The sequence below is a fragment of the Tursiops truncatus genome, chromosome 9 (assembly GCF_011762595.2).
Source record: "Tursiops truncatus isolate mTurTru1 chromosome 9, mTurTru1.mat.Y, whole genome shotgun sequence".
Taxonomy (NCBI): domain Eukaryota; kingdom Metazoa; phylum Chordata; class Mammalia; order Artiodactyla; family Delphinidae; genus Tursiops; species Tursiops truncatus.
The window spans coordinates 19,757,675-19,784,977 of record NC_047042.1 but is presented as its reverse complement, the minus strand read 5'-3'; the positions used below and the strand labels follow the sequence as shown (position 1 = coordinate 19,784,977).

General features: G+C 36.9%; 2 protein-coding genes across 4 annotated transcripts in view; one reads left to right on the top strand and one right to left on the bottom strand.

Moving 5' to 3' along the window:
- The first annotated feature begins 5 nt into the window (after nt 1–5).
- PMPCB (peptidase, mitochondrial processing subunit beta) lies at nt 6–15,710 on the top strand. The gene is made up of 13 exons (XM_019940550.3): nt 6–161; nt 1,214–1,354; nt 2,080–2,166; nt 2,523–2,652; nt 7,884–8,082; nt 8,457–8,536; nt 11,092–11,204; nt 12,068–12,211; nt 13,714–13,874; nt 14,806–14,891; nt 14,975–15,063; nt 15,226–15,301; nt 15,391–15,710. Exons 1-13 carry the CDS (start codon nt 63–65, stop codon nt 15,453–15,455), a joined length of 1,470 nt encoding a protein of 489 aa, XP_019796109.1. The 5' UTR covers nt 6–62; the 3' UTR covers nt 15,456–15,710.
- Nucleotides 15,644–27,303, bottom strand: part of DNAJC2 (DnaJ heat shock protein family (Hsp40) member C2) — a 25,369-nt gene continuing 13,709 nt past the window's right edge. For all 3 annotated transcript variants that reach the window (XM_019940539.3, XM_019940540.3, XM_019940541.3), the window contains 12 exons: nt 27,001–27,081; nt 26,050–26,115; nt 25,457–25,548; nt 25,257–25,378; nt 24,697–24,846; nt 21,605–21,693; nt 21,461–21,530; nt 19,849–20,033; nt 18,993–19,093; nt 18,763–18,870; nt 16,063–16,217; nt 15,644–15,797 (listed from right to left, as the gene is read on the bottom strand). In XM_019940539.3, coding sequence (XP_019796098.1) covers nt 15,723–15,797; nt 16,063–16,217; nt 18,763–18,870; nt 18,993–19,093; nt 19,849–20,033; nt 21,461–21,530; nt 21,605–21,693; nt 24,697–24,846; nt 25,257–25,378; nt 25,457–25,548; nt 26,050–26,115; nt 27,001–27,081 — 1,294 coding nt within the window. In that variant the 3' untranslated portion in view covers nt 15,644–15,722. The remainder of the gene's footprint in view (nt 15,798–16,062; nt 16,218–18,762; nt 18,871–18,992; nt 19,094–19,848; nt 20,034–21,460; nt 21,531–21,604; nt 21,694–24,696; nt 24,847–25,256; nt 25,379–25,456; nt 25,549–26,049; nt 26,116–27,000; nt 27,082–27,303) is intronic.

Sequence of the window (27,303 nt, the reverse complement as noted above, 5' to 3'; positions counted from 1 at the left end):
TCTCGTCTGGGACGTCAGGTCACAATCCCGGAAGCACATCCTTCGCACAGGCCCGAGGGAAGATGATGGCGGCGGCGGCCCGAGCGGTGCTGTTCCCCGCGGTGCGGCGGAGGCTCTGCGGTTTCACCGAGAGGCTCCTGGCCGGAGGTGCTGCCGGGCGGGTGAGCTTCCCTCCACTTGTTTGGGTGCCGCCGGGACCAGGCTAGGCCGGGCCTCTCTCGCAGAACTCCGCGCGGCGAGCCTGAGTCTCGGGCGCGCGGCCGGGCCGCGGGCGTCGGATCCACACACTCCCCCCAACGGCGGGTCGGGCCTTCCCAGCCGGGACCCGTGGGGCATCAGGCGGCCGGGGACGCTTATCTCCCGCCGGCGCTGGTCTGGCTTTGGTACCCCGCAGCGCGTGACCCGCCAGTGACGTGTGGCATGACCCTGGTTTACCGACCCCCTGCCCTAGTCACTCGGGAGTCATCATAAAGAGTGCGTGTTGATCACTAAAATCGCAGTGGTTGCTATTGGGGGAAATTAAAAAGTGAGGACCCCACCCCGCTCGCCCCGAGTTCTCTTTTTTCTTAAAACTGAGCGTCTTCATCATCAACTCTGCTTCCCGTGAACCAAGGGGTAGCTAAGGGAAAAGTTTGTCTGTATATGTATATTTCTCGTGCAAGACTAGCTTTGTCTAGAGGAAAAGAAAAGATGGGGACGGGCGAATAGTCCATAGGCAACAAGTCAGTCAGCCAGAGTATATCTTGAGCACCTGCCCTTCTTCCTGCCTTCTCTTTTTCTGGCTTTTTAAAAACTGCTTTTCTTAAACGGTGGAAACCTTAAGCATTTCTACGTTGTGTATAGGTATTTTTATATTTTTCACTCCCTTTCTTGGCTTCCCCCATTCACCAACCCCCGCTTCTGCCCTCTATGGTGAATATTAAACATTTCTAGGAGAAGTATTGAAATAAAAGTAGTTTCTTTCAGGATAATTATCATAACTGTTTATTTGCTGTAAGGAAAGGGCATATGTAGACATGTTGCTGGCTTTAGGAAAGTGGTTGGTTGAGGAATGTTCTCAACATAGGCCAGCCAAGGGGTGGGTCTCAGTGGAATAAAAGTTAAGGAGGAAAGAGTACTTTATAGAGTCTCTTTGGGATAGATTTGGTTTTCTAATCAACATTTCATATTAGAATAGTGATATGTTTTGCTTCTTCCCTCCACCCCCAACCAGTCACTATATTTTGGAGGAAACAGATTGAGAAGTACACAGGCTGCTACACAAGTTGTTCTGAATGTCCCTGAAACGCACGTAACCTGTTTGGAGAATGGACTCAGAGTGGCCTCTGAAGACTCTGGGCTCTCAACATGCACAGTAAGTGATTTAGTTTGACCCCTCATTAGGCGAGAGAGCAAACTGTTGATTTTAATTTAAGCTTCTCAGTTGGTTGGCAGGTGGTTGAAAGTAGCAGCAATTATTTTGCCTTGACAAGTGACTGTCACTAGTGAATCTCTTCCTGTGATACTTCCATACCACACGAGTGTCTACATCTGGTTCTTGTAGCCTGTTGTGTCATGTAGTGTTGATAATAATGAGAGAGATATATTTGCTGGACTACTCTGTGCCAAATGTTTTTACATATATTGTCTTATTTGATCTTTAAAATAGTTCTTTGTAGCAGGGATCATCATATCCATTTTACAGTTGAAAAACAAGATCAGAGAAGTTAAATGGTTTTGTCCAAGGTCACACAGCTAATACATGACAGAACCAGGATTTGAACCTAGATTTTCTGACAGTCTCTGATGTTCTTTACACTATACTTGTTAATTGACTGTAGTAACACATTGGGCTAAGAATCTGGGTCCCCAGTAAAGCTGGCAAGTAGGTATTTGTGGCACCCAGCAGTAGCCTGATGACCAAAAATTTTAAATCTCAGTTCATAGGACCTTACTGTCAGTCCACACTCAAGAAGACTTTAATGTTAAGGCTGGAAAGCATTTGTCAGAAAAAGGAAGAAGACTGCCCCCTACCCCTACCCCGTCCCCTCAAAAGAAAGAAGATGTTGTCTTATTTAATTCGTACTTGATTGCATTAAGGTTGGGCTCTGGATTGATGCTGGAAGTAGATATGAAAATGAGAAGAATAATGGAACAGCTCACTTTCTGGAGCATATGGCTTTCAAGGCAAGTTGTAAGACTTTTTTTTAATGCATTTTCTTTAAGAGGCAGTAAACACAAAATCTCATTCTCAGGTAAGGAGAACTATAATAGTATAGCATGTTTTACTTTTAAAATCTTTTTTTCGGGATAATTACCTGAAATAATTACTGATAATTGCTCTGTAGAGCGAAACAAGGATTTTCTCTTGGGATGTAAGGGTCGTTTGAACGTACGCCACTATTTCTGAAGCCTGATGTACTTTAGAAACCAAATTTGGTCCCTACGTAGGCTTATGTCCTCGTATTCATTGTCTGAAGTGTTTAGAACAGATGAGGGATAAAGGAAGAGGTCATAATTTTTTTTTCCCTCTTTTATTTCAGGGCACCAAAAAGAGATCCCAGTTAGATCTGGAACTTGAGATTGAAAACATGGGTGCTCATCTCAACGCCTATACTTCCAGGGAGCAGACTGTATATTATGCCAAAGCATTCTCTAAAGATTTGCCAAGAGGTATTGTTATTATTTATACTGCAGATATGTAATTTCCACAGGAATTCAGAAATGATTTAGTGCTGTTTACATTATGTTTGTTGAGAAAGAAAATGAAAAAAATGAACCAAACTTTGATTGAGGGGGCACCTGTTTTTATTTTTTCCTCCAAATATGAGAAACGATAAAAATATTTGTAGGCTGCAGGACTTGTGCAAACCAGGCCCTAACACTTGATTCAAATATTACTTCCTCCAGAGCCATACCTGTGTAGTGAACTATTTTTAATTGTTTTATTATTTGTTTACTTTTACTGCCTACTTTTTGTTTTGTTTTTTTCTCTATCCTGTTATCTGAATATTTTATTTCGACAAGTCAGAACAGATTTTCTATCTACTGACTGCTGGGCTTTGTTTTTGAACAAAACTTGCTTGCTTCTTTATTGCATTTGCACATTCTGGTTCCTCATCCTGGGGTGCACTTCTTTCTTAATGTCCTTTCCATTAATTTTTTTCAAAATTCAATTTATTTAAACTAAAAAAACCCACAAAAACCCAATACAGATCACCGATCCCCCACCCCCCGCCCCAGCAATGATCAGTCTGTTCTCTGTATCTATGAGCTTGGGTGTTTTTTTGTTTTCGACTTTTTTTTCCCCACATATAAGAGAGATCATATGATATTTGTTATTTCTCTATCTGACTTTTTCGCTTAGCATAATGCCATTGAAATTCATCCATGCCATTGCAAGTGTCAAGATTTCATTCTTTTTTATGGCTGAGTAATAATACTCCTCTTTGTATGTGAGTGTGTATTTGTGTATCACAACTTCTTTATCCATTCACTCATTGATGAACACCTAGGTTGTTTCCATATCTTGGCTGTTGTACATAATGCAGTGAACACGGAGGTAGGTCTTTTCAAGTTAGTGTTTTTGTTTTCTTTGGATAAATGTGCAGAAGTGGAATTGCTGGATTGTATGGTAGTTCTATTTTTAATTTTTTAAGGAAATTCCATGTTGTTTTCTATCGTGGCTGCACCAGTTTACATTCCCACCAACAGTGTAAAAGGGTTTCCTTTTCTCCACATCCTTGCTAACCCTTGTCTCTAGTCTTTTTGATAGTAGCCATTCTGACAGTTATGGGGTGATATCTCATTGTCATTTTGATTTGCACTTTCCTGATGATTAATGATGTTGAGAATCTTTTCATGTACCTGTTGGCCATCTGTGTGTCTTCTTTGGAAAAATGTTTATTTAGATCTTCTGCCCATCTTTTAATCTGATTGTTTGTTTTCTTCCTGTTGGTTTCTGTGGGTTCTTCATATATTTTGTATATTCGCCCCTTATCAGATATATGATTTGCAAATATCATCTTCCATTCAGGAGGTTGCATTTTCATTTTGTTGATGTGCAGAAGCTTTTTAGTTTGATGTAGTTCTACTTGTTCATTTTTGCTTTTGATGTCAGGTTCAAAAAATCATCACCAAGACTTATGTCAAGGAGCTTACTACTTCCTCAGTTTTCTTCTAGCAGTTTTATGGTTTCAGGCCTTCTGTTCAAGCCTTTAATTAATTTTGAGTTAATTTTTGTGTATAATAGGTGTCCAATTTCATTCTTTTCCATGTGGCCGATTTTCCCACACCATTTATTGAAGAGACTATCCTTTCCTTGTTGTATATTTTTGGATCTTTGTTGTAAATTAATTGATCATATATGCTTGGGTTTATTCTGGGCTCTCTGTTGTGTTCCACTGATTCAGTACCTGGTTTTATGTATCATACTGATTTGATTACTGTTCTTTGTAATGTTTGAAATCAGGGAGCATGATGCTTTCAGCTTTGTTCTTCTTTCTCAAGATTGCTTTGGCTATTTGGGGTCTTTTGTGGTTCCATACAAATTTTAGGATTGTTCATTATATTTCTGTGAAAAATGCCATTGGAATTTTTTTTTTTTTTGGCGGTACGCGGGCCTCTCACTGTTGTGGCCTCTCCCGTTGCGGAGTACAGGCTCCGGACGCGCAGGCTCAGCGGCCATGGCTCACGGGCCTAGCCGCTCCGCGGCATGTGGGATCTTCCCGGACCGGGGCATGAACCCGTGTCCCCTGCATCAGCAGGCGGACTCTCAACCACTGTGCCACCAGGGAAGCCTGCCATTGGAATTTTGATAGGGATTGCATTGAGTCTGTATATTGCTTTTGGTAGCTTGGACATTTTAACAACATTAATTCTTCTAATCCATGAGTGTGGACTATCTTTCCATTTCCTTGTGTTGTTTTCTTTCATTAATGTCTTGTAGTTTTCCTCGATTAAATTTATTCCTAAGTATTTTATTCCTTTTGATGCAATTGTAAATGGGATTACTTCTTATTTTCTCTTGCTGATAGTTCATTATTAGTGTATAGGAACATAACAGATTTTTGCTTATTGACTTTGTATCCTACAGCTTCACTGAATTCGTTTATTAGTCCTAACAGTTTATTTGATGGAGTCTTTAGTGTTTTTTATATGTAATATCATGTCATCTGCAAATAGTGATAGTTTTACTTCTTCCTTTCCAATTTGGATGCCTTTGATTTCTTTTTCTTGCCTAATTGCTCTGACTAGGAGCAATTTTTTTATTCCTTTTTTGTTACAAAAACTCTGAAGCAGAATAAGCAAGTGTTCACTTAAAAGATTATTGATGATTGTTTTCATAGCAATAAAATAAAATAGATTTTATTTTTATTTTGTAGAAGTAAAATAATTATTCTGACAGCATAACTATTTTTTGTAGTTACCATGTTGTAGAGTGTTTTGGATATCTTAAGGGAAAGTTATTACACAAAACATTTTCCCAGTGGGAGAATTAATGAAAAAATGTAGCAGTTTTAGTGCTAATTGGTGAGACTATTAATCTTTAAGGTCCTTGTATAGTTGTAGTTAATTTCATTACTTTGAAATTTTGGATTCCTAATAGGCTTTCATTAATAATGTTTGAATGCCACTTTACACAAGTACCTTTGTATATATGTAATTTGTGTATATATCATCTCATTTGATCAGCATAGTAATCAGATAAGTGTCTCCACTGTGCAGTTGTGGAAATTGAGGCGCAGCCCAGACTGTGACTTTCCCCGGATCACATAACTTAGTGGCTTACTGTGGACTCAAATGCGTGTCTTCTCACTCAGATTCACTGTGTCCGGTTGCTTTGTCAAAACAACAAAACAAAACACCTACCACCTGCAAATAAATAAAGTAAAATTTTCATAACATGGTAGCCTAACTTGTGCATTAAAACCAATGAAAATGAAAACAGTGGACGGTGTGTTAGTTTGAATTGCAAAAAACATTGGTTAGATTCTTAATGATTTCCGTAGAAATAGATTTTGCCCCAGGACTAGTTAGGCACTAAGAACAAAGGGCTAGGCCAGGCTACTTTAAAGGACTGTTGATTCTAGCCTGTTTCTCTCCTTTATTTACACAGAGAACAGCAAAGAAAGCAAAAAAGAGGACTAGAGAAAGGAAGAGAGAATTTAGAAGACCTTTTTTTTTTTCTTTCTGGTTTCTGGCTGGGAAGGACAGAGTCCCTGTTAGTGGGGGTGGAAATGGAAAAGAGAGGCGCTCTTTGAGGAATCCAAAATGGAAGTGCTCTCTGAGGCAGATCCCACTTTGGGAATTTGCTTGAGGCTTTTATACTCTCAGTTGGGTGAAACCTGGTGTGTGAGGTAATAATTAGATGCTTAGACAAGTGGTCTTCAAACTTTTATGATCATCCATTCTTATCAGTAAGAGACTTGAACATATATCCTCAATATAGGTATATGTATAAATTAAATACATGTACTGCTGTACTAATATATAAAGTGTTACATATACATTAGAAAGAGAGAAGATTCTGAGTAAAACATAAATATTGGGAAATATGAATCCCCACTTCAGAAGGTACCAATCTAGACTACTACTTCCACATAAAGGGGGGTCTTCACACAGGATCCCTTGTCCTCCCACCTGTCTTTGGGCTCTTCCTTACCCACCTGGGCCTTTATTTCTCTTGTCGGGACAGATAGGTTTTTTTTGTTTGTTTTTGTTTTTAAATTTTATTGGAGCATAGTTGATTTACAACATTGTGTTAGAGGGATGGTTTTACAGATAATTTTTTCTTTTTGCCCAGGATCTCGGTCCCAGCCTATTCTAGCAGTCTGTTTTGTCATGGTGGGTAGTCTGTAGAGGTAATTAATTACAGGAAGTCCTTGGTATTTGAACATTATTGCTTCTGAGACAAGTCACCTTAAAGTGAACTTAAAACAAGGAACAGAAATTTACAGCAGAGTAACAAAATGAAACTAAAGTTTATAAATTTGTTTTATATTGACTAAAATTTAGATTGTGATTGCAACTATATACTAATTCTTCAAGGATAGTTTAGGTTTTCCTTTTTTGGAGAAGTATGTACTTTTTCTGATAAAATTGCTTAATAGCATGATAAATCCTTTAGTTCACTTGTGGCTTTTTGCAAATTAGGGTCATTTTTGTATAAATACTTGAGGGTTTTATCAGTTTTTCCAAGGGTCACTTTTAATCCTTTGATAGTCATGTTATCTCTCTTAGGGTACCTATCCTTTTTTTCAAATGTTAACTGCTCCAGCTCTGTTGGATCATTATTTATCAGTGACTTTACTAATTAATGGTCAGAATCTAACCAGCATTGACCAGAATCTAACCAACATTGACCATTAACTGGAGTTAAGTGGGGAAAGATATTTGAGAGGACACTAATTCTGTAAGTGGTTCATTGGGGGTATATATTAGATTACGATGGTTCTTGGCTTCTTAATATAGCAGCCTCGTTGCTGTGGGATCTTGGGTAGTAACTATTTGGGTGATGTCGGCTCTCTGTGTGTACCTGTGTGCTCTGAGTAGATAGATAATTTTCTCCTTACCATTGTCACAGAGAACAATATACAGTTATATGCAGATTTCCATGACCGTTCTGAAGTGGTTGTAGGCAGTCATTTTACAAGTGTTGTGGGGACTTCTGGCAAATTTAGTCTTCTTCAAGTTCATCTGTACCACAGGGGATTGCATTTCTCATTTTAATTTAGTCCTTCTAGGTATATCAAATTATAGAAACATTTATTTCTTCTCAGTTTAATCATTTAGTCAATATTGAGTGATGGTCACTATCATTGTTTCTGATGCTAATTTAATAGGTTTTAAATAGTGAAAATTTAAGATTTTAGTGTTTCTTCTTGTGTTTTATTTTCAATAAGCTGTAGAAATTCTTGCTGATATAATACAAAACAGCACATTGGGAGAAGCAGAGATTGAACGTGAACGTGGAGTAATCCTTAGAGAGATGCAGGAAGTTGAAACCAATTTACAAGAAGTTGTTTTTGATTATCTTCATGCCACAGCTTATCAAAATACTGCACTTGGACGGACAATTTTGGGACCAACTGAAAATATCAAGTAGGTATAATTCTCAGATTTTTTTTTTTGAGAAAAAATTTGAATTGTGAAAATAAACATTCACATTCAAAAAGTATGTTTCAGAAAGTAATTTTTTACCCCCAATAATCTGAATGAAATTGTACTTAAGCTACACTTTAGCCCCACCTAACTCCCAGGTGTCTGGGTTTGTAGCTACTTCTGGAATAAACAAGTGATGGTATTAAATCTTTTTTTTTTTTTGATACATACTTTGATACTTGTTGCATATATCCTATTTCTGACTGCATTTAACTTAGAATACCTTTAAGGTCCAATTTAATTTCAGGTATATTATGTGAGGATCTGTGCTTTTAAATTTCCTTTTAATATTGCTTTTCTTACTCCACTTACAGGTCTATAAATCGTAAGGACTTAGTGGATTATATAACCACACATTATAAGGGGCCAAGAATAGTACTTGCTGCTGCTGGAGGTTAGTTTAAGTTTCTGTGACTGTTTTAAACACAGAGTGATGTACTTATCAGTTTGATCCTATTGGCAGATGTCTTTAGAGGTTTTATTTAGAGAGCAGATTGTTAAATGTGCTGGGTAAGGGCAGTATGGAGCCCTGGAACCAGACTTTTCCTCTGTCTTCTCTTTAGTAGAGTTTTTCTTTTCTTTTTTCTTTTAATTTTTATTTATTTTTGGCTGTGTTGGGTCTTCGTTGCTGCATGCGGGCTTCCTCTCATTGCGGCGAGCGGGGGCCACTCTTCGTTGCAGTGTACGGGTTTCTCATTGCGGTGGCTTCTCTTGTTGCAGAGCATGGGCTCTAGGCACGCGGGCTCAGTAGTTGTGGCTCGCGGGCTCCAGAGCGCCGGCTCCGTAGTTGTGGCACACGGGCTTAGTTGCTCTTCAACATACGGGATCTTCCCAGACCAGGGCACAAACCCGTGTCCCCTGCGTTGGCAGGCGGATTCTTAACCACTGGCCACCAGGGAAGCCCAATAGAGTTTTTCAGTGGGAAAATGTAGTGACCCTCCAATATGTAAGTGTGCACACATAATGGAATTTCCTTGTAAGAAAAGGGCAAATGAGTGAACTGGGAGATAATGAGACTTGGAAGATGGTGTTCTACGGTTTGGGAATCTCTTGAGATTTTAAATTTCTTGAGAACCAGCTTCATCCTTGGTCAGGCATGGTATGAGTATGTTACGTTGTTTATTCATTCTTTGATTTGTTCGTTCTTTCAGTAAGATCTGCTAGTTACTGAAAAGGGGAAGTATATGGGGGATTAGGAGAATATTTAATGGGAATCTGAACATGCAAGTGGCATCTGGACAAGGCTTCCTTGTGAGAACATGTTTGAAGCCAGTGAATGAAAGAAAATTCACATTAGATTTTGCTAGATTTCCTGGTAATCTGAATTTAGGCAAATTGTACATTTTATTGGTTTCCAGTTTTGTGTTCTCTTTCTCTTTTTAGGACAAAGTGAAGATACATGGAATGTTCTTTTGTGTAAATTTTTCTCTCTTTAGAAATGACAATAAATTAAAATTCTAGTTGCCCTGGATAGACTTTAGGCTCATTACTTGGGAATAATGGAGAAGATGAAAATGAGGGTTAAATATCTTAAAACATGTTGCCTTTGTGTGGCAGATAAGTGTGCTCTGAAGTTATCTTGAGTTAGTAACATTGTTTCTAAAATGGCTGGGGTTCAACAATTGAAACTGCCTTGGAAAGGGGAACACTATTGGTTGGATGGGGCCTCAGCAGCTAAGCTGTCAGGAATGTCTCTGCCATTGTTGGTGGCATATGGATGCAGTGGGTTTTATCATAGTTCATTGGTTCATTTTGACATCACCAGAGTTGGGATATCTTACAATTAATTAATGGCCTATCCTAGATTAATTAGCATTTTGTCTTATTGGTACATGAGTGATGATATTTCTTATCAACAGTGGCATCTTCAGTGAAACAGGCCAGAGTTAGCTTGATTTAAAAAAATAAAATTTACCGGCTCCCCTGCCTTTTGGATAGAGGTAAGCAGAGGTGGTGCTGGGGCAGGAGCTGAATATCTGGGACATCCAACCAGGAGGGCTATAGGTGAAGGTAGTAAAACAGTGGAAGTGGTTGTTAAGTGCTGAGAACTGTGTGCTTGTTCATGGTTCTGCACTCTCTGCTTGTCATCCTTGTATCACCAGGGTCTTCCTATTGTTTTGTCACCCTCTGGATTGATATCTAAGGCGGCTCTCCTACATAGTGATTGTGAAAACGTGTGTAATCATTCATTGTCTTGTTTTATACCAGAGATTTGTTTGGAAATATGGGTGTAAGTTGTGCTTTTATGTTCTAATAGAATGTTTCATTAAAAAAAAAATCTTGTGATATTTTTTAAGGCACTTACCCATGTTTAAATTTGTCTTGTAAGTTTAGGAATCTCTCACTGACTGAATCTGTTTGGATCCCAAGTTTGGAAAATAAGGGATATAGAATCTAAGTAACTCTTTAAGTTTTGGATGGCAAGTAGTGAGTGTTTGAATAGCTATGAATTTATTCAGAAATTTGTATGAGGTTATTTTGTTCCTGTATTTTGATAGCAGAGCACAGAGAATGAAGCGTATCTTGTATCCAGCTTTCTTTAAATGATAGTTATTCTTTTCTACTTTAAAAAATTTATTGAAAGGTGACTTTTCCTTGCTAGTTTGCATTCCAGGAGTTTTAATTATTCAATATAACATGATTCTGCATGGAAAATGGTATTTTCAAGCTATCTAATTATCCTTATCTGTGAATCCATTGGTATGTTATGAAAACTGTGATGGGTCTTCAGAATGAGAAAGCTGTGCAGCCCCAAGCCTTATAACAAGGGAAAGAGTGTGCTCTGTGAGCTTACTCTTAAAAAGGCTTTTAGTCAGAGCAAGTAGTCCGTGTGTAACCTGTATCACATTATACCACCTTGAGCTTATTGTAAACAGAAGTATTGGCAGTTCGTTGTGTGCTTTACACTGCACTGCTACTGGATATATAACGTATTTTCCTTCAATTTAGGGGTTTCCCATGATGAACTGCTTGAGTTAGCAAAGTTTCATTTTGGTGACTCTTTGTCCACACACAAAGGAGAAATACCAGCTCTGCCTCCCTGCAAATTCACAGGAAGTGAGGTAGGGCAAGCCTCCTAAGCTAGTGTTTAACCCTTTGGGTTTCTTGTGTTGTATTTATGAATGTGTGTAGCAAATGTGCCTGTTTCTAACAGTAAAATGGAAGAAGCCAAAGGAGTCCAGCCGAGGATGGACTCAGTTGTTTATATTCTTTCCTGTTCCATATATTTAACCACCTATTTTTCTTTCCTAAGGAAGTAAGGTTTTAAGAAAAATATAATTTGGTCTTTTTGTGCTTTTTGTTTGATACTATGCCCATTTTCCTATTGTAGGGCATAAAAGTTAATCTTTTATTTTAAAAACACCTCAAATTTTGACTTTTAATCAGGTTTATTCTTGGCTAAGTTCTGCCCACAGTACATTTCTGGGGGGTAGCTGTTAAAGCCAGAACTTGTAGAGAACCTGCTACATGTCAGCTGTATCTTTAAGCCTCATTAGAAGCTTAGTTTGCCACATTAGGGATGATGCTCATATAGTTGTATCTGGAAAGAAGCCTGATGTTGGCAATTGCATAAGACTGTAGCATTGGCAGTACAAAAATAAGCCTGTTATGTCAAGATTAGCTTAAATTTAGAGAGTCAGAAAAATTCAGACTGACAAAAGATTATCTCTACCAGTGAAATAATGCATCGCTTTTTGACCAGGTAATTATCTGGTGGCTGTGTCTGGATTATTTCAAGTGGAGATCTTTTGGTGAACTTCTTCTAGACTATACAGTGTAATGAGGCCTAATTGTTTAAAAACAAAGGAGTGTCATGGTGAGCATTTTAACTTTGCAGTTAATGGAGCTGGTGAGTTTGTTTCTTGTTAAGCATGTTATATAGTGGTAATCTTAACTACAGCTTTGTATCCTTTATCCTAACTAGATTCGAGTGAGGGATGACAAGATGCCTTTGGCACATCTTGCAATAGCTGTTGAAGCTGTTGGTTGGGCACATCCAGATACAATCTGTCTCATGGTTGCAAACACACTGATTGGCAACTGGGATCGCTCTTTTGGAGGAGGAATGGTAAGTGATTTTAAAAGTAAATTTCCATAATAAATGAGAAGATGAAACTTCGTAGTATGAATTTTGACTTAAAATATAAACTGATCCTGGATTGCATCCTGGGCCAGAAAAAAACAATTTTTTTCTTTTGCCATATTGGCAAATTTTGAATAAGGATAGAAGGATTTGTTAATAGTAATATATCAGTGTTAATATCCTAATTTTAATAATTGTACTGAGGTAAATTTCCTTGTTTTTCAGAAGTGCACATTAAAAAGTATTCAGGGGTAAAAGGATATCTGCACTGTACTCTCAAACAATTGAAAAATATGTTAAAGAGAATGATAAAGCAAAAAAAAAATGGTAAAGTAACAGGTGTTAAGGAATTTGGATAAAGGAAATTCTTTGTACTATTTATGCTACTAGTCTGTAGTCTGAAATTACTTCAAAATACAAAGTGTATATATTTATACTCAAAGATTTTGAGAAAATACATTTCATATAAGTATCTTAGGCTTCACATGCAATATAATTTCAATTTTTTAAGCAAACAGCCCAAAGCTCTACAAATTGGGTTGATAATAGCTAATTATTTTTATTTTAAATTTTTGTTGTTGTTGGCAAAGCATATTGGCATGGGTTATTCAGTTTTTTGGTTGATATGGTTATAAATGATTATTAAACAAAGCTGGAACACAGAATTAGAAGTCATAACCATATCTCACATCAATCACTGCTAGAAGTGGAATGCTGGGCTGGATTGACCAAGGGACCCTGTAAACATACCTGAACTACAACCTGTGAGGTCAACCCATTTTTAATTTTAATTTTGGCCTGATTGGATTTTTCCTTTTAATTTTAATTTTATATTGGAGTATAGCTGATTTACAATGTTGTGTTATATGTACAGCTAAGTGATTCAGTTATATATACACATATATATCCATTCTTTTTCAAACTCTTTTCCCATTTAGGTTATTACAGAATATTGAGTAGAGTTCCCTGTTCTATACAGTAGGTTCCTTGTCGGTTATTTTATACACAGTAGTGTGTATATGTTAATCCCAAACTCCTAATTTATCCCTCTCCCAACCACATTTCCCCTTTGGTAACCATGAGTTTGTTTTCAAAGTCTGTGAATCTGTTTCTGTTTTGTAAATAAGTTCATTTGTATCTTTTTTTTTTTAGATTCCACATGTAAGTGATATCACTGACTTCACTTAGTATGATAATCTCTAGGTCCATCAATATGTATTATTTTAGAAGTGGGTGCAGCTAGTAAATTAATTACAAGGATTCACTGCTTTAACATTATGAATTTCTCTGGGGATGATGCATTGGGCTGGTGAGATTATTATAATTCTTAGTTTCAGTGAATTTTTGCTTTATTATTGAGATACTGCTGGATAAAACTGAGAAACTCAGCCTTTTAAGGCAGTCACGATTTTCACATCTCATTTTTCTTTCTGGTAATTTGGACATGTATACCTACAGTTCTCTTGGACAGTTTTTTTCCCTTACAGAATTTATCTAGCAAGCTGGCCCAGCTCACCTGTCATGGCAACCTCTGCCATAGCTTCCAGTCTTTCAACACTTCCTACACAGATACAGGATTATGGGGAATCTATATGGTTTGTGAACCAGCCACTGTTGGAGACATGCTACATGTTGTTCAAAAAGAATGGTGAGAAAAAATTTAAATCATGCTTAGAATTCCCACTTTAGACTAGTTTCTTTTTACACTGTTGATGCTGATTAATTTTTTATGGTGATGTTATTAGCATTTTATTAAGAGAACAAGACTTAAGTAGTAGCAGTTACTGCTGTGTTTTTAAAGATCACAGATATTTCTTCTAAGTTTCATGTGAAGCTGATTTATAGTATAGAAAATTCTTAATCATTAAGAAGCAGATTACTTCAGAAAGAATATCTTAAAAGTTAAAAATGTTTAAATGCCAACTAGAATTCTAGGAAATATTTCTAAAAGTTACTTGGCTTGGAAAGGCTGTGTTATGAAAATGAACCTGAAGTTGCCATTGCTAAAAGAAAAATGTAGTGTTTTAGTCAAAACTAGTACCTTGAGACAGGCAGAAGGGCCCAAAGCTTCTTGGAAAACTTTTATTTAGCTCTGGTCCCTTTCCTCCACCATTCTTAAATGGCTTACATCTCTCTAAGTCTAGTTGGAGTGTAATCATTAATTATTAGGTTTAAGTTAGACTCAGCTGGATTCTTTTGAGAAACCAATGACCCACTGACCTATCTATCCCTTAACAAGTCAGATCCTATCAGATGGGGATTCATGAATTTTCAAAATGACTGTAGCATTTCTCAAAATGCAGTCAGCCTATTTTTATATTGTATTGAATCTCTCCTAACCATATCATTTTTGAGAAATTAACACTACCAGGAAAATAATCAGTAATATTTTAACTTTTGCTTAACTGTTGGGATCATTAGTAATTTCAACTTTTTACTAAATTGAAATCATAATCACTTGTACATTGTGGTGTAATACATAGAATATAGCATCCTTTCTTTCTTTTAGGTCATTAACTCATGAAACGCATAACATTTTCAAACTACTTTGACATTTGATTTTTCCAAATGGTTTTTAGGATGCGACTCTGTACAAGTGTCACTGAAAGTGAAGTTGCACGAGCCAAGAATCTTCTGAAAACAAACATGTTGCTGCAACTTGATGGTAAAAGAATTAAACACATAAGTCCTATTTTCACATGGTTGACTTACGTTCCAGTACTTAGTTTTCCCTTTTCTTTAAAACAGGTTCCACTCCCATCTGTGAAGATATTGGTAGGCAAATGTTATGCTATAATCGAAGAATTCCCATCCCTGAGCTTGAAGCAAGAATTGATGTAAGTAGTCCTTAGATACTATTGGGTCTTGTGTAAAATGATGCTTGTTACAACACCTGGAGATACACATCATAAATCTTGCTTTAGCTCTAAAATGTCCCAGGTATAGAATGTCTTCACTACTACAAAAAGCTCTGAATGCTTGTGTCTTCAATTTTTCAGGCTGTAAATGCTGAGATAATTCGAGAAGTGTGTACCAAATATATTTATGATAAGAGTCCAGCTGTTGCTGCTGTTGGTAAGCCTGGCTCCTTTTCTCCTATGCAGAAAGTTGGCTAAGGACTTTCCTTCTCTTTAGTTGTAACTGTCCTTTCTTTTAATCCTTAGGTCCCATTGAACAGCTACCAGATTTTAAACAGATTTGCAGTAACATGTGCTGGCTTCATGATTAAAATGCTCCTAATAAACATATTTTGAACATATATATTTATAAAACCGAGACCTGCAAGTCCTAAAGAAAAAAAATGAACATCTATACTGGTAAATATGAATGAAATACTATCTCAGACTTTGAAAGAATAAGACCACCACAATGAATGGTAGATCTCTGAGAAATTATACTGGAACAACACACTTTAAGTATAGTTTTAAGAATAAAATTTTGTACAGTATTTTCAGTTTTATTATAAAAATGCACACACAACAAAGATTGTCATAAGTCATTTCTTGCCTCTACTTGCGTTCAGCACTTGTTCTTGAGCAGCTTTCTTTGCTTTTACCATTTCGACAAGTTCCTAGGAAGGGAAAAAGATGTTACTTACACCGAGAAGTTGTCAGAATTTGCAGACATTTCTAGTGTTTGGTATAAGTATGTAAAACATCCAAACTGGGGTAAATCTACTGAAAAGGTTGATTTTTTTTTTAGTAACTGCCAGAGCTAGAACATTTCTAAGGTTGGTTACTTCTAATATTGGCCCCACGACTACTGTGGTATTGAATAAGCACAAAAACATAATTTAAATGATTGATAATGGAATCTACACACTAAAGATCTACAACCTTATATCGTTTCATGCAGTCCTTCTTTGTCCTGCCAGGCACTGCTTCTGCTATTTTTTCCCATCTTTCAGGTGTATTTACTGGGTACGTTTTCAAAGCTTGTTCCAAAAGCTTCTGTTCTTCTGTTGTCCAAGGGGTGAAATCTGTGCATGGACCTGTTTAAGAAAAAATTTTGTTTGGAAAATTTTATTCTAATTGATAGAAAACTGTCCTGGAACACCTTCCCAGATGCGTCTTTTGGTACACATCTTGGTAAGTGCCCATTTGAATCTGTGATGTGCAATCTTGAACAGACCAAATTAGACGCACATATATACCTCTAGGTATTAATTAAGGAAAAAACTTTAGATAGCTCACATCCCAGAAAAATATGAGACTTTAAAGCACAATATGCTTTGTATTTCTGGTCTATCACAATCTAATCTTATATTCACCAGACTTTTTTAAAAAAAATCAGATTTAACATACACAGTTGGACTTCTGGGTTCGAAACCACAATCACAAGTCATTTAAGATTTCTGATAAATCTAGTTCCTTATAGCATAGTTCAAGAGCTGCCTCCTACTTAAAAACTTTTAGCCCGATGAGAGCCTGGAAACCATTCTCATTTTACACTGGAAGAAACAAGTTTAACAAAGCTAAGCCAAGCTCCCATGGTTTCAATGCTGTACAGCCAAGGTGCCATTTCCAGTGTGTCACTGTCACCACGTCCACTAAAATATTGTGGAGCCTACACTGTGCATCTCTACTAAACCAGACCTTTATGTTTGATAGAACACCTCATACATGTATCAGAAACAAATATATTCCTTCCTAAGATGCAAGAAGTATACATCCCACTTCTGTAGGAAAATGAAAATGTGAAAATGGTTAAAATGATTTGGTTATTCTAAGTTAATGGATTACTGACAGCTTAGTTATTTCAGATCATGCAGTGAAAACACAGTGGCACCTATCCTACCAGCAGTGAGACTACCTCTTGAAATTGTAACCTGTGAGATCAGGTACAAAGTAAAGCCTAGAAATCTAAGTTATTTCCCAATTAAAAACATACTCACAGACACAGTGAACAAGTTGAAAAACAACACACCTTACAACAAGGCAGAGAACTTGTATTTCAAGACAGATTAAAGACTGAAGCTTTTTTTGAAATCAGCTTTTAAAATTCCAGGAACCCCTTAGTGGAATTTCCTTTTATTAGTTTGAAGCCCCATTTAACACCATAGATTTAATTCATTTCCTCTCTCTTGGAAAAAAGATGGAACTGACATATAATTATTATCTGCTGCTTATTATCTGCTGTTATGATCCAGGGACTTCCCAATACCAAAATGAATGAAACATATAAAATTCCTATGAGAAATCACTATTCCAAAAAATGTGGCCAGCTTGCTGTTTACTGGAGCAGTTGAAGAGAGAGGGACCTGCCCATTAAATCCATAAAAAGAGGTAAAGGAGTCAGGCCTAAGTACCGTATCACTCCTGCCCTCACAGGGTCACCCATCTGCCAGAAAGCACAACCATCAGTGTCTGCCTCCAGCACGGAAACTAGTCCCACAAGAAAGGGCTGAGAATAACGCAGTAATATTTGAATGTGTCTGATTTTTGTGGATGGCGTAAGGGGCAAGAGAATTACCTCCTTTAGAAGTGCCTTCCAAGTGTTCTGAAATTTCTTTGTTACTTATCTTTCTGAAAAGAGCCAAAATAATGCCCAGCCTAGACAAAAGTCACCCAATTTTGCAAATGCAACTTGCAAACGCAGAATGATTTTTTCCTCTTTATAGAACATTGTAAGTCTCTCCTAGTATTTTCAAATTGAAATTTTGGGATAATGAACCAGACCAAGAATACAGGAAAAGTGGGACCGTTAAGACAGGGACAGGTCATCATGAGGAGTCAAGGCTGTCAGTTAATCCCAAAACATACATTTGGCACTGTGATCTGGAAAGCATATCCAAGATTAGCTTAGTTTAGGGAGAAAAGGACTGGTGGCTCACAAATGCATGTAGTGAAAGAGAACTTTTCAAAGTTTTGTCAGCAACTCACATTAAGGAAAAAAATGTCGCATCTCAGACACTTATAAACGTGAACAAAAGTTTCACAAATACCCACTTATGTAATAGGTGTAATGCTCTCTGATATTTTCTATTCATGATCCATTAAACTGATTTCATGACCCACCTCTGAGTCATAATTTGCATTTGAAACATACTGGTCCAGAGTAATCAAATTAACTAGAACACCCAAGACATGTCAGCACAACAAACTGTCTGTATAACTAACTTGTTCTGAGCCACGTAAGCTGCAGGCATGCTGCCCCTTTACTCCTGTCTTCCCTTAAAAACAAGGACCTTTCCTTATAGTGTATTTTTCAAAATCAGGAAATCAACCTTGATAAAAAATTATCTAGTCTACAGACCTTATTCAAATTTCAATTGTCCCAATATCCTTTAATACTGATTTGTAAAATCTGGTGAACAAAACAAACACAACCCCTCCCCTCATGGCATATGAAATGGAAGAACTGTAATTCTCAATGGTGCTGATGTAAAACTGTCCTGAAAACATCCGCTTTATACCTTTCAGTCTGCTAAATGCTTTCCATTCCATTCACTCTGAATGTAGACCGTAGATCTTGTATACTCTCACACAGATACATGGTTAGCATTTTCTACTCATAGAAAAATAAAATTTCATTACCTTCAAATCGTTCTGAAGGTGTTGCATTGTCTGCTTGACACACCACACCGTGTTCTTTTTTAAACTTATCAAAAGCCTTTCTGTTTATGTCATCTTTTTGATGAGGGTCTGAAAAGGGGAAAAAACTTTAATACAGATCATCTCATTTAGTCTTTCATTAAATTGCATAGATTATTTTTAAAATATGTATTCAAGGTAGCAAAAAAATTGATTTGGCAAAACTAACTCACCAAGTTTTTGAAGACTCTTTGCTTTGCCAATAACATCTTTGGCGGTTCTCTTGACTCCAGAAGAAGAATGTATGTTCATGTAATTAGCAATAACTTCCCATCTAGAGCAACCGATACAAAAATAACGAAAAACCCCAAACAAAACCCAGAATGATCCCACATTTTTAATGCAGAAGGGTTAGCTATAACATCTAAAGAATTAGCTCTAAATTGGTGGTCTAATTATTACTATTGCCTGAACTATGTTTTTTGCTTTTCATATGTTTAAATCAACTGTGTATAATCTTGGTTTCAAGTTTGTACAAAACCTTACTGATTCTGTGTAAAAATCAACAGAAATAAAAGCACACATTTGTGTATACTGCCATTTGGACACATACTTAAGGAGACAGATCATTCTGAAAAGAGAACCTTAGTTTCCTCATATACAGAATAAGGGAGGCTGGATCTCTAAGGTTTGAGTTCTCAGCTCAGACTCTGCAGTGAGCTCCAGTTTGAGGTCGGAAGCAACAAAGAAGGATTAAGACTGAAAGAGAAACTATGGAGCACAAAACCTAGTGCCTACTATAAACCACAATGGACTAAGCCAACATGAGAGTCAAGGTTTATGTCTTATGATCCTTAATTTCCTGAGAAATTGATGAAGCATCCTGCTGTATGTATGGATATACATATGTGTGTTGGTATAAGCTGCTAAGACTAGCAGGTTCAAAATGCTTTTCACGCTTTGCACAGAACTTAGTGTCCAGGTCCAAGCATATCTCTGGAAGTTTGCTGTAATGTGCTGCTATTTGGGTGTCTACATTATCCCTAGGCTCCAGTATGTGTTGAAGAGAAGTTTCATTAGAACGAGTACCTTGAATTTGTTCCAGCAGGGAAGAGATTCACAGCTTTAATTAGTAATTGCAGATCATCTTCTGACCAGTGTTTACTGCCATTTCCACCTCCGCCAGTTGATTTCTCTGCATTCTTAGATGCCTGTCGCATACGAGCCTCAGCTTCCTCTTTCTCTTTTCTAATTTGCTCATTTATTTCTTCTATCTACACAAATATCATAGGTAAGTCAGGGACTTAAAACATCTTACTACTCTACACTCCCTTGCTGACTTGTGGTTCTCGACGCTCAGCATCATCCAGGCAGGGAGCCTACACCACCCCCCAGGCCAGCCCCAAAACCACAGTCAGCCTTTTCACTCTGGCTTCCAGGCTGCATATCTCTGCTTGAGGAACAAGAACCAGCCTTGGCCTGACCTACCCTGTATTCCTATCATATCTCTATTTGCCTTGGACACTACTTGTCAAGTCTATAGTCATTGGGTTATTCACCCACAAGGCCATTTCAAAGCGCATACCCACTCTTTTGCAGATAATGTCATTTACTCTCTACAAAAAGGTAAAAGCACAGCAAAGTGGCCTTTGGTTTATCTTGAAGTTCTACCTTTTACACTGTCACTTCCAGTGTACTTTCAAACATGCACAAGGGAAAAAAAAATCTTTACTTGATGATGTTGCTCTGTCAGTTGCAATCTTGGAGTCATCTCTGACTCATTTCCCCACTTCAATCCCTTAGAACCAGTCACCAAGTCCCAAAGATTTCAGTGATTCCCATTATCACTCACAGTCCAAGTCCTTCCAGTGAGATTCTTACACTAGTCACACTCATCCAATGCCTCTTGTCTACAAATGCCAGATTAATAGCACAATGTTAACCCTGTGCTACTCAAAGATCTGTGGTAATGGAAACTGTTCATCTTGGTATTCAAAACCTGCTTAATTTGGCTCTACTCTTCTTAACTAACTTAAACTCCCGCTTCTTCTTCCCCTAACTTTCTACTCCTACCTGTATTTTACACTGCTCTCCGACCTTCATTTAACACTGTCGTCCTTCAAAACTGGCTCAAACCCTTCACTAAGCCTCCCTGACCACTCAACCTGGTGTTGGCACTTCCTCTCTAACCTACAGCATTTACTGGGGGCCCTCCATCTTTTGGTCCTTAGGCCTTTTCTCTTTAGCATAACTGTTCCTGAACTCCTTTGTGGCAGCAATAGCAAATCACCTAGGCACGGGGCTATATATGGTAGGTACTAACACTTGTTGCACTGAATTGAATTTCTGGGCCTGTTTCCTCATCTGTAAAATAAAAGGTGTAGACTAGACAGAATAAAAATCTCTTGGTTCTAAATGTTATTATCCAACAAAAATGCTCAAGGAATAGTCAACACAATGATTTTTTTCTAACAGTGATCCTGAAAAATCTATGATTAATGTGCTAGATAACTACAAATCAAACTATATATGGTAACAACTATACACACTTAAATCCAATTTAAGTCAACCCAAAGAGAAATGAGACACTCTTTGCCCCTATAGTAACTTACATGTTAGGTGGGGAAACACTGAGGTGAAAGCAATACTAAAGCAGAATTAAATGCTAAATACAGGTAGAAGTGATATGTTTTTCTATTACCTGTTTTTCCAGAGCAGCCTTTCCTACTTCTTTTGTAGACGATGTGAGTGTTTCATTCAAGCACTGTAAACTTAAAGGAAAAAAGGGGATGAAATTTTATCCTAAGCCCAAAAGAAGACTTTAACAGCAGCTCTACAGTTATACCTCGCTAGTTCAAGCCGATCACAAAGTTTTTCCACTTCCTCCATCATTTTAACACGTTCTGCCTCATTGTCAGAAAAGTGATTCCAGGTCTAGAAGTATGAACACAAACATTTTCATCATCTCTACTGGCACTCAAGAGTACATCCATAAACACAACTACCAAGCATGAAGTCCTTGAGAGGTTCTTAAGTTGACTGTATGGCCTCCTGGCCACCGACAAGCACATTCCCCGGGCACCATGCAAGGCTTTCCCTGGCCAGCCAGCAATAAGGAGGCATTACTAAATGGATGGAGGTGCAAAACAGAAGCAAGGTGATGGTGCAGAAGGCCTCTAGATGATATAAGACAATGAGTCCTCAGACAACCACTGAAGAATCAAGAAATTCTATATAACGACAAATTAAAATCCCTTTGTTAGGCTGCCTGTTCTATTTACTGTGTGCCAAACTGTAAAAAAGACAGTGTGTTAAGAAACAGGAAGTTCAGCAAAACCTGATATAACTAGAGATTATGCTTAGAATGGAATATTGTGATGTGCCTGGGTGAACAAGAATTGGAAAGTATCAATACTCTCATGCTGCTTTCAGCTGCTGCTGACCCATCTCTCATTCCTCACTTTTCCTTGCTTCCTTAATCGATGCAATCTGGTGCTAAGGTTCCAATGCTTCTTTTACTGTGACACCTCCCTCGGCTTCCAAAAGCCTTACTGATTTTCTTCCTACCTGCTTGGGTCACTCCTTCTCAGGCTCCACTTCCTCTGTCAGTGCCATAAGTATTGGTGTTTGCCAGTGTCCCATCTCCACCCTCCTTGCTCTATACTCTCCCCTGGGGGGATCTCCACTACTTGCCATTGAGATGTAGACGACTCTGTGACAATCCCACTCAACTCCAGACTTTCCATCAAAGTTAAGTCACCTACTGAGTATCTTCATCTGAGTATCTCAATGCACTCAACATGCCCTAAACTGAAATCATTCTTCCCCAGCCTTTTCCTCTTCCTTTGTTTTCTGTTTCACTGAATAATGCCATCACCCATCCAGTATTCCATGCAAGAAACCAGGACATGTATTAACCCTTACTCCTCTTCCACCTCCAACATAAAATCAATACCCAACAGGCAACAGCCAATCTTACCTCCTAAATGTTGGTTCATTTAATCTACCTTCTTTTCCCACCATCTCTTTTAGTTCAAGGCCCATGCTCTCACCTGGATTATGCAAAAGACTCAATTTCTCTCTGCCTCTAGTGTTCTCACAGCATCCTGAGCATAAGTGACTCAGGATCAGAGTCACTTTTAAGCTAGCAAGATATATAATGCTCTTCAAGACCTGGCCCTTCCTTCCTCTGGCTCATTAAACCTCACTTTTCTGGATCTCTACACTCTCTCAATGCTCCCTGATCTCTCTCATCTCTAATCCCATACACACACTGCTTCACCTGGCTGAATCCCACTAGATCCAGAAAGCCTTCCTTGACCACCTGTTCGGTACCTTCTTGTCCTAGTACCCATCTTAAAGTGTTTCACTGGCCTGTTTTCTTGTCATTCTCCATCGTTAACCAGCAGATTCTTGAAGGCAAAGACGGTGTCGTCATAGTATCAACATCAATTATAACTGCTTGACACATAGTTAAGTGCTCATCACATATTTGATGAATGAATACATGAACTCATGCAGGAAAGGAGCTTATAATAAGTTACCAAAGGCCAGAACTTTAACCCTCATTTAGGCACCATCTCTAAGAACTATTCAAGTTTTCTATTTTCTAACTGACCTTTTCAAGTTGTTGATCCAGTTCTCATTATGCCAAATCTAACAAGTGCTACATGTGAATGATCTCATTTAATCTTCACAACTCTATTTCTAGGTATTATTTCAGTTACTGTATAGGTGAGGAAATTGAGACATAAATGGGTTGAGGGAACCTCCTGAGGACCAGAGACAGGACATGGGAAGTGGAAAATTACTTTAAATCTGAGTGTATGCTCTCAACAACTATGATATCCTGCATTCTTCTCAGTATAATTTTCTAGGTGAAATCTGAGGAAAATCTTTCATTTTTTTCTATTTAGATTTTCCTCTTACTTACCAAAAGCTTGAAGAGACATCCTGTGCTTGTATTTTTATTAAATGTCTTTCAAAGCCTGCTAAATGGGGCAGGTTAATTTCATTAACTGAAGATTTAGGATGGCATATATTAGAATACATATACTAGTGTCTAGAGCCTCTGGACAGTCACGTGAAAGAGTCTTCTATACACAGTAAACATTTACATACTTGCTGAATTTAACTACAATGGTGTAGTATACTGTGTGGCAATCTCTACTATAGCTTGGAATTTCATTAATTTATTCATTTGATGCTACTTGATATGGAACAATACTGGCCTCTAACTTTACCAGTTTAAAAAGTAAGACCATCTCTTGGACAAAACTATATTTGAAAACTTTTGGGGTTTTTTAGTCAATATTTTTTAGTAAAAACTGTACCTGAACACAAACTACCAGTACTCAACTGAATGATATCCCTTTATTTAGATAAAAATGAAAGCTTTTAGATCCTTAAAAACAACCCAAGTTTAACTTCTTAAAGAACTTTTTCTTTGATAAACATTGATTTTACACCATTAAGGAAGTAACCAGTCAAAACCAATTTTGTGGCACATTTTCAGAACAAACGATCCAATTTCTCCAACCAGGGGAAGGGGGAGAGATGGTGATGGTAGGGGACCTGCAACGGACACAACCAGGAGACACACAGCTGAAATCTTTGATCTTATTTAGATAAAAAGACATTGAGATAATCAAGAAGGTGTGAATATGGAACAAGTATTAGAATAATAAACAACTTTTTTTTTAGGTTTGAAAATGGCAAGATGGTTATGTTAAAAAAAAAAAAACCAACCAACCCTATCAGAGTTGCATACTGAATATGCATGTGTGAAATTTTTAAAAAGTGAATTTAAAAACGTTTATATTCTGAGATAAAATGTGTACAGTAGTTTATATTTCCATAGTATAAAAATATTTTTAAGCTTAATCAGCAATTTGGTTTACTTGTATGTAGTGCTTGTTCAATCACAGTCTGACGTACCTTGCATGAGTTTCGAAGTTTTTGTCTTTCCTTCTTAATGGCTTTTTTCTGGATATCTTTTTCCTTCTTTGCCAATAACGCTTGTTGTCTAACTTCCTCCTCTTCTTTTTCCTTTGCTAACCGAGCAGCTTCTAATTCAGCTTGTCTTTGCTTTAATAATGGAAAATAAAATCATTTAATAAGAAAATTAGAATTCCAAAATGCTCCATAATCTTATTCAAAAAATACAATTTTTAATAACTTAAATTACACAAAGGTAAACATCAACTTATCAAACACCGAAGGAAAAGCAGATGGTAAAGTTCTATAAAAATTTATTAGAAATGTAAAAAGGACATATTAGAAGTGAGTGTAGTATTAAGAAATTTACATGACATTATGTTTTTGCTCAATAAGAATTTGCTGGTAAGGAAGATCATTCTATCAACTGTGCCAAATGTCATGATTCTTTCATAGTAGCACCTAATTCTCTACTACTAGATTACAGTATTTAAAAATAGATCTGAAGATTGAAGATTTTATGAACATTTAAAATCCAACTTTGTCAAATGTCATCTTACTTTCTCTTTAGCTTCTTGCTCCTTCCGTTTTGCCTCTGCTTTTGCTTTCTTTTCTGCTTCTTTCTTGGCTTTTTCTTCTTCCTTAAATTTTTTTATCCTTGGATCACAGCTATATGCATTATCTACCAGAAAAAAAGTTAATCTTTTGAATTTCTAACATTTAATTAAAGAACTTTAAAAAAAACATCAATTATCCTTACCAACTAATGTTCTTATTCTGTTCATTTCTTCTTTTTTCCTTTGGGCCCTTGTTGCTCTGTTCTGCTTTTCAATCCATCTCCTTTCATCACGACTATAAAATAGGAAATACTGGAAATAAACTATTGCTTATGGATGGTATGACAGGAAAATGTAATACTTTATAATTTAGCTACAATGCAAGTAATGTCTTGAAAGGTTAAAATGCTATGTCATTATTAACATTAAAGGGTAATAGTACTTACTATTATTTTTGGTTAATTTTTTGGGAACATTCATGTCAAAATAATTTCCCTACACATATAGGGAAAATGAAAATAAAACTGGTTAAGCAACCGGAAGAAAAAGAATTTGCTGACTTGAGCTTTATTGACAATTACATTCCTTGGCAATTTCTTAAGCTTCATAACCAACTATTGATCTGGCACTATCAAGCTTAACTTGTGAGATAGGATCTCAAAATACCAAAAAAACTCATTTAAAACGGATACACAGAGAAAATGCAAAAGAAAATATATGTGGTATATTTTTACATCATCACAAATACCAAAGAACCAAACAAATATCTTCCTTTATTAATGATTTACATACATACCATTCTGCTTTTTCTTTTTCTTCTTCATCTAAATAAGAGAATTCTCTCCAAGAATCAAAATTATACCTAATATAAACAGAAATAAAATAAAATCAAGCCAAAACAAATGAAAAAAATCTTCCTTTTAAAATTAAGTTAGGTGCATATAATTTTAAGAAACTTTAATGATAAGTGGATGAGTTTGTTTTAATAGATCCCTCCCCTCTCTTTTGATACTGAACTAGCACTATACCCAAGTCTTTTTCTTCTTCTTTTTAAAATGACATTGTATTTGGTATGAAAGTCTAAAATACTCATCACCCCTAAAACAAAATTCCAGCTCCCTGCTATCTCTTCTGACTATTAGGTTTCTCTCTTGCCTGGGACTTGATAAAGTTTTCCCTGCCTTCACCGCCACTAGTCTGTCAAGTTTTAAGGGAACCTAGTAGTGGTCACTTTATCTGGTTTGTAGAGCTAAATTTTGTCATTTTTGTCTTACAGTGACTTTGTGTTTTCATATTTACCAGATACTTAATGAGAAAATATAGCACACATAATATAAAAATGGAAAATTAATACTGCGCATTAAAAATTAATGAATTAGTTATAGAGACAACATCGTCTTCATCATATATTCAAGTACTTAAAGAAATAGCTAAATGAAAAATTATTTTTTAATGATTCAAATAACTCCTTATTTTTCATTTTTTACTGCTACAGTGTGCGTGATATCTAGAAATCTGATAAATAGAAAACAGATTGAAAAAATAATCATAAGAGCCTAAATATTACATAGGAGATAATACAGCATTCTGTGAAAACCTTTTTGATTTCTAAACACAGTGCTTTTGTTCATTGAAGGTTCTGCAATTTTCCCATCCCTCAATTAATTTACAGAAGTCAGTCGAGCACTTATTGAATACTTACCTTCTTAAAAAATGAAAGCATGGGAGAAACAGTGTATTCACTCACCAGAAAGAATAAAATGCATCTACATCTTCAAATGATGAATTCATATCACCAAGTTTAGGGACATTTTTTTTATTTGACCATCTGAAATATTGAAAAAAGAAAAACTCAAAACATTTTGTACAAAAAGTTCAACAAGCTGATTTATTAAAAACAACAGTTTTTACTAAATCCCCTACAATATCCCTCCCCTATGTCCTCCATGACTAAGAGATGGAACTGGGAAATCAGCAGTGCAGTGCTGAAAAATGCAGGTGCAATAAAAGGTAGGGCAAGGGGAGAGGGGGTGTGAGGGGGAGAAACCAA